General features: G+C 46.1%; 1 protein-coding gene across 1 annotated transcript in view; it reads left to right on the top strand.

Moving 5' to 3' along the window:
• Positions 1–362: 362 nt before the first annotated feature.
• ERCC3 (excision repair cross-complementation group 3) overlaps positions 363–6,473 on the top strand; it is a gene marked incomplete at its 5' end in the record, with an annotated part of 17,830 nt that continues 11,719 nt past the window's right edge. The window contains 5 exons of the mRNA XM_010161373.1: positions 363–498; positions 689–853; positions 1,906–2,110; positions 3,937–4,251; positions 5,430–5,614. Of these exons, the coding sequence (XP_010159675.1) occupies positions 363–498; positions 689–853; positions 1,906–2,110; positions 3,937–4,251; positions 5,430–5,614 (1,006 nt within the window). The remainder of the gene's footprint in view (positions 499–688; positions 854–1,905; positions 2,111–3,936; positions 4,252–5,429; positions 5,615–6,473) is intronic.

Raw genomic sequence — 6,473 nt, 5'->3', positions numbered from 1 at the left:
GCTGAGGGTGCACTCAATGCCATTGACTTGAATTTAGTGTCAAAAAAATTGACTTGTTGCGTGTGACAAATGAGACGTGAATGTGAGCACTCTCTTTAGGCCATTCTGCTGGAGGTTTCCTACCCGTGTTGTTAGAGAACATCTGAGCAAGAGGGATAACTGCAAAGTACGTGATGCTTTTGGTGTGAGGCATCTTTTAAACTTTTTGGTTGCTGTAATTTCTTTATTTTTAAATTACCGCCCCCAAGATTGGATACTTGAGAATGCATCTGGGATAGCTGCGTGTTTAAGCACCTCTGCCACTCTTCCTGTAAGTCATTCGGTTGATTACTTCATAAAAATGTTGTTCTTTCTTCTTGTAGGTATTTTGTGGAAAGCACCCACCCCGATGTCATTCAGCAGCTTCTGCAAGACCACGTAATTAGAGAGTGTCGCCTGAGGAATGCTGAGGGTGAAGAGACGGAGCTCATTACAGAGACGTTCACAAGTAAATCAGCGGTATGTGTGGGCCGGGGGTAACATCGAATTACCAGCAGCTCTGTGGTTACTGCTTGTTTGTTGTAGCGGCGGCGGCTCTTGGTTCTGTCAGCCATGTCCCCGCCTCCTTAACGAGCCCAAATGAGGCGGGGGGAGAGGGGCAGAGCGTGTCTGTGATGAAACCCTGGGTGAAAATTCCCCTCTATTGCAGATTTCCAAATCCAGTGAGGGTGGCTTTGGTCCGTCCACATCCCAGGGAGCAGATGCTCAGACCAAGTCTGATGTCCCGGCTGACTTAGTTGAGTTCTACGAACAGATGGACAAAGAGGAGGAGGAGGAGGAGGAAACGCAGACGGTGTCTTTTGAAGTCAAGCAGGTAGGAGTGTGTCAGTCTCTGCTTTGTAGCCTGGGGGACGTGCCCAGGACTTGCAAATAAGCATGAGAAGGTAATGTGGAGTGCTGTCGCTCTTTGTTCAGCAGAGAAGATCACTGGAAATCAGTAACATGTCTTTCCTCTTGCCTTCTCAAACCTTAGGGTCTTCCTCTTCTGTACAGAGGGTGGCAGACTGGCTCCTGCCTTGCCCAGAGTTCCTTCTTGCCAGAGGCAGAGTGCTCACAGGCTAGGGAAAGGCTCCAGAGACTAAGGGAGGCTCCTGTCGTGCAGCTTAGCGATGCTTTGTGTGAGACGAGAGATTTCAGCGGAGGGCAAATCTGCTGTTGGTTTCAGAGCTTTTTGTTGTTGTCGTGGGGGTTTGAGTTGGTTTTGTTTCGTGATTTGTATTTGCAGAAGGAACCTTTTTTTATTCTGATTTTGTAGCTTGAGAAGCGTGGCTGGAGCACTGTCCTGGCTTGACCTTCAGAGAGGTTTTTAAAATTCCTCCAGTTGTTTTTGGAGCCTGTAACTCCAATGATGGATAACACAGAAGGCTTCTGAAAAAATAACTTAGTGTAGCTATTCTGTTTATTTTTAAAAACCCAAACCAACCACCTCTTGGTGATTCAATCAACCCGGCATTGTGGCGGAATAACTGCGTTACCAGGGTATGAAGAGTTCCCAGGTGACAGATGTGCAGCTTTGGTAGGTCCATCTGTGTAACACACAGAACCTTTTGTCTCTCTTCCTGAGCTCTTTGCGGGATTTCAGGGTGTGGTTTAGTCACCCCCGGATGAACAACCCATCGGAGATTAATGTGTCATGTTCCTCCATCTGTCTAAACAGCCCTCTCTGATACTGACCGTCCTTAGAACGGTTGAGGGAGGCAGGGGTGGTCACGAATGAAGCTGTTGGAATAAACTTTAACTCTTGCAGACTTCCTGAGCGTGAAAGATAGCAGTAACTTCACATGTATAATCTGGTCGTTTGGAAAAACGAAAGAAAGAAAGAATTCAGACGTGGAGAATTTGCCATCTGAAGCTTTGTTTCCTCAGGAGATGATTGAGGAACTTCAGAAGCGGTGTATCCATTTGGAGTACCCCTTGCTGGCAGAATATGATTTCAGAAATGATTCCGTGAATCCAGACATCAATATAGATCTGAAACCCACAGCTGTCCTTAGGCCCTACCAAGAGAAAAGCCTCAGGAAGATGTTTGGAAACGGGCGAGCCAGGTCTGGTGTTATTGTCTTGCCATGCGGTAAGTTGCTGGGGTGATTTTTAGGGGGTTGGTTCTTTGGGGGTTTTGTTCTTGATTCACCTGTGGTAAAATAACTTCCAAATGTGGCAGCAGCTTAGATGTCAGAGAGTAGTAGGGACTGTTCAATGTACCGGTATGCTGAGAACCGCTGGTTTTCAGCGAGCGGGTGGCGAGGCTGCGGGGAAGGAGAGCTGCATTGTTAGAGCTGTCGGGCACCCGCCTAGCAGTGCTGTCAGGATCCCGGCAGTGACCAAAGAGCTGGTTTGTGGCGAGTTCAGATTGCCACCCCTGCTTTCGCTGTTCCCTCTGAGGGTTGTGGTTTAGCCCCAGCCAGCAGCCAAGCGCTGCCCAGCTGCTCGCTCCCCTCCCCCTCCCCAGTGGGATGGGGAGAGAATCGGAGGAAAAGACAAGGAACTTGTGGGTTGAGGTAAGGACAATACAATAATTGACAGTAAATGAAATAAAATAATGATACCAATAATAGGAATATTACTAATAATACTAATGTTACTACTAATAATAGATAATTAAAATAATGGGAAAGAAAACAGATGATACAACCGCTCACGTGCTGACTGACACCCAGCCAGTTCCTGGGTAGAATCCCAGTATCACTTGTGGGTTGAGGTAAGGACAATACAATAATTGACAGTAAATGAAATAAAATAATGATACCAATAATAGGAATATTACTAATAATACTAATGTTACTACTAATAATAGATAATTAAAATAATGGGAAAGAAAACAGATGATACAACCGCTCACGTGCTGACTGACACCCAGCCAGTTCCTGGGTAGAATCCCAGTATCTCAGAATTGGTTTGGTTGGAAAAGACCTTTAAGGTCGTCGAGTCCAGCCGTAGCAAGAGCCTCCCCACGGCCCCAACCCCCAGCTTACGTCCTGAGCATGACGTTAATGGCTTGAAATGTCCCCTTGGTCAGTTTGGGTCAGCTGTCCTGGCCGTGTCTCCTCCCGTCCTCTTGAGGAACAGAACCTGGAACACAGGGGCAGTGTCAGAAACAGAGAAAGTCCTTGATTTGACATGGAAATTTCATAACAACAACCAAAAGCCTTGGTGTTGGCCATACACCTCCCCGCACGGCCCAAGCAGCCTCGGACTAGCTGCCCTGAAGAAAACTGGCTCTGTCCCCATTAAAACCAGCACACAAAGTCAGCTCTGCTGATCTGCCCGTGAAATGTAAAGCTGTTGGCATTGGAATCGTTTGTCCCTCGGTTGGGAAGGGGGAGAATGGGGAATACAAATACGGTGTTAGGGGGTGCAAGGTAGAAAAGTGCCTGTGTGTACAAGCTCTGGGTGGGGGGGCTTGAGAATGCAGCGAGGAAAATGCGGGTTGGGGCAACCTGTGGGGAAGCAATGGGAAAGGGAGAGAACAGGATGCTACATGGCAGTGCCCTTGGTGTTGGGGGTGGAGGGAGCCCAAGAGAGTGTGTGAGGGATGCTGGAGGAATGGGAAGAGTTAAGGACTTGCAGTGGGTGGGAATGAACACAGCTGATAGGGCAGGGGGATGGATCACCTCCAGGGGAAGCTTTCTGTGGCCATGCCTTTGAAATAGTGTTAGAATGGTTGCTTCTAATTGCCAGAGTCACATTGACCATGGTTTTCTTGAGAGAAGAGTTACATGTCCAGTACCCAGTCCAGCTGGTTTTCTGAAGTGGGTACTCCATTCCTTTAAGACTGTTGTAGTAAAGAAACGATGAAGAATTTGCCCTTACGTGATTTCTTATTCTCTGTTTTCCTTTGCTCTTTTGTTTCTTCCCCTCCTGCTCAGATGACTGATAAACGTTGCTCTTCCTCTGCAGGTGCTGGCAAGTCTCTGGTTGGAGTGACAGCTGCGTGTACTGTCCGCAAGCGGTGCCTGGTCCTTGGGAATTCCGCAGTGTCTGTGGAGCAGTGGAAAGCCCAGTTCAAGATGTGGTCCACCATTGACGACAGTCAGATATGTCGGTTCACTTCCGATGCCAAGGACAAGCCCATTGGCTGTTCTATTGCTATCAGCACATACTCCATGTTGGGACACACAACAAAAAGATCCTGGGAAGCAGAGAGAGTAATGGAGTGGCTTAAAAGTCAAGAGTGGGGCCTTATGATACTTGATGAAGTACACACTATCCCTGGTAAGGAAACAGTGTGCAAACCTTTTGTTGTCTACACTCTTAATATTACTCTGCTCTCTTAGAAGTGGTGGGTTTTGCTGTCTTTCTGATGATTAGTACAGTGAGTAAACCTGTGGCTTAGGGCTTTGAGACAAGTAAACTGCCCTGTTCCACTTTTTTCTTTTTTTCCCTTGATACTACAGAGTTTAGTTGACCATTGGTTTCCCGAAACTGTTCAAATTGGACACTGTGATTTCCGTAATGGAAACATAAGATACAAGTGCCTGCTTCTTCCACGAAGGTCAATAAGCGCTCCTCGAATATCTGAATTACCTCCGTATAATTTTGCTGTAGACAAATTTGAACAGGATAGGAATTCACCTGCCACCTTCTCCTTTGTGATGTAGTGGCACCGTACGCTAGCTTTCCTTACCTAGTTCTACTCACTAAAATATGAGTAACCATAGCGATTACTGTCCAGAAATAGCAGTCGTGTGTGAAATAACTACGTAATTGACCTCTGTACTCTTGGAAAGCATTAATGTCCTATGAAACTTTCTGTGGAATAATCCTGGCTAACAGTACTGCCCGGGATTCTGTTAGCTGCTCGACATTGTTCTCATGATTTCATTTGAATATAATTTGATGTCTACAGAAATGATGGATTTCAAAGTCGACCTTGACAGTTAACTGCCTTTTTATCGAAGCAGTGTGTTGCTGCCACCATTCTTTCCATTTTGTTCATTCTTGGCTTTATAAAAATCAAGGTATTGAATCTCCTCTGTGATCTCTAGCAACGCTAAAGATGAGTAAGTCTGCCGTATCCTAGAAGTCCTGAATATGGCAGTCAGCCGAGAGTCCTTGTGTCACAGCTCTTTCTATGAAATACTCCAGGACCTAAAACAAGCCACGTAACCTATGAATAGATTAATTTTCTCTCAGGAAATGGGTAATAATCTAAATGTCAGAAGGTTTACTGGGATTTTCAGAATACACTGAAGATGTAGACTAAGGCTGCAGTCAGTGTGAAGGTTTGTTGTAACCCAGTCGTTAGAAACGTGTGTGAAATGGAGCAACGTTTCGCAGGGCTCTGCTTGCTTTGTGCTCAGGAGCTGATGAAAGTGGGGTTTTAAGTTGCTGTATTTGACGTCTAAATCCAGTCAGGAAAGTTAACAGAAAATTTGCCTTGTGTTTCTTAGCAAAAATGTTCAGACGTGTGCTCACTATTGTACAAGCTCATTGTAAACTGGGGCTGACTGCTACCCTGGTCAGAGAAGATGATAAAATTGTTGACCTGAACTTCCTGATCGGACCAAAGCTCTATGAAGCCAACTGGATGGAGCTGCAGAACAGTGGCTACATTGCTAAAGTCCAGTGTGCTGAGGTAATGCCCTGCCTTTTGATACTACTACTGTTTATTTAGTACGCTTACAACTTTTTTTTTTTAAGGAAGATGTATGAAACTGTCAGTATTTAACTGTGAAAACCAGATGCCCTTGGGATTCTTCATTTACTCTGTGGCTTAGGCCAGGCTGCCCCTGGTCAGTGTGAACGCGTGGCAAACCCAGTAGCTGCATGTTCTTCAGAGTGACTGGGCGCTCTTTCTCTCTGCGGGGATGGTGGTGCTCAGCTGGCTGTCTTTTCGTTCCTTCTTGTTGTAGTTTGGGGGGGGGGTGCTTTGGTTTTTTTTACAACCTGTCTTCCCAGTTTCATGCAGTTCTGCGTGCATTCATGCTCTGGTGCTGGGGTAAAAGATGAAGATGAAGGTCAGCTGTTTTCCTTTTGAACTAAGTGCAAACGTGTTGTAGAAGGAGAATCAACCCCACAACTATCTTTAAGTAATAGAATGTAAGTGAAGAGCATCTAGAAAATCAGGTGGTTGAAGGAAAAGCAACCAGTCTGCAAATTCAGGTTTGACTGTTCAGGACTTTGGTTAATTCTGCCTTGGGAGCGTAATTCTTCTCAGTCCCTGCAAGTTTGTATTCCTTAGGTGGGTGTTTGGAGATGGCCTTCGGTGGGGCTACCGAAAGCAGAGAATCACCAAGTGATGTTGGTGGCTGATAAATAACAAGCCTGATACATGCACAGCTGCTTTGCATATTTGTTTGGATTTTTCTGACGTGTTGCGAAGTGCCATCGGCTTGGTTTATGCCCCACAGCCAAGAAAGAGGTCTGGCTTGCTGTCCAAGTGCGGTTCTTTCCGGGTGGCAAGAGAGGGCAGTGCTGCTGTCTGATCAGGCAGC

The sequence above is a fragment of the Eurypyga helias genome, unplaced genomic scaffold (assembly GCF_000690775.1).
Source record: "Eurypyga helias isolate BGI_N326 unplaced genomic scaffold, ASM69077v1 scaffold34940, whole genome shotgun sequence".
NCBI lineage: Eukaryota > Metazoa > Chordata > Aves > Eurypygiformes > Eurypygidae > Eurypyga > Eurypyga helias.
Note: the sequence above shows the minus strand (reverse complement) of the source record. Positions and strands in the feature narration are given on the sequence as shown.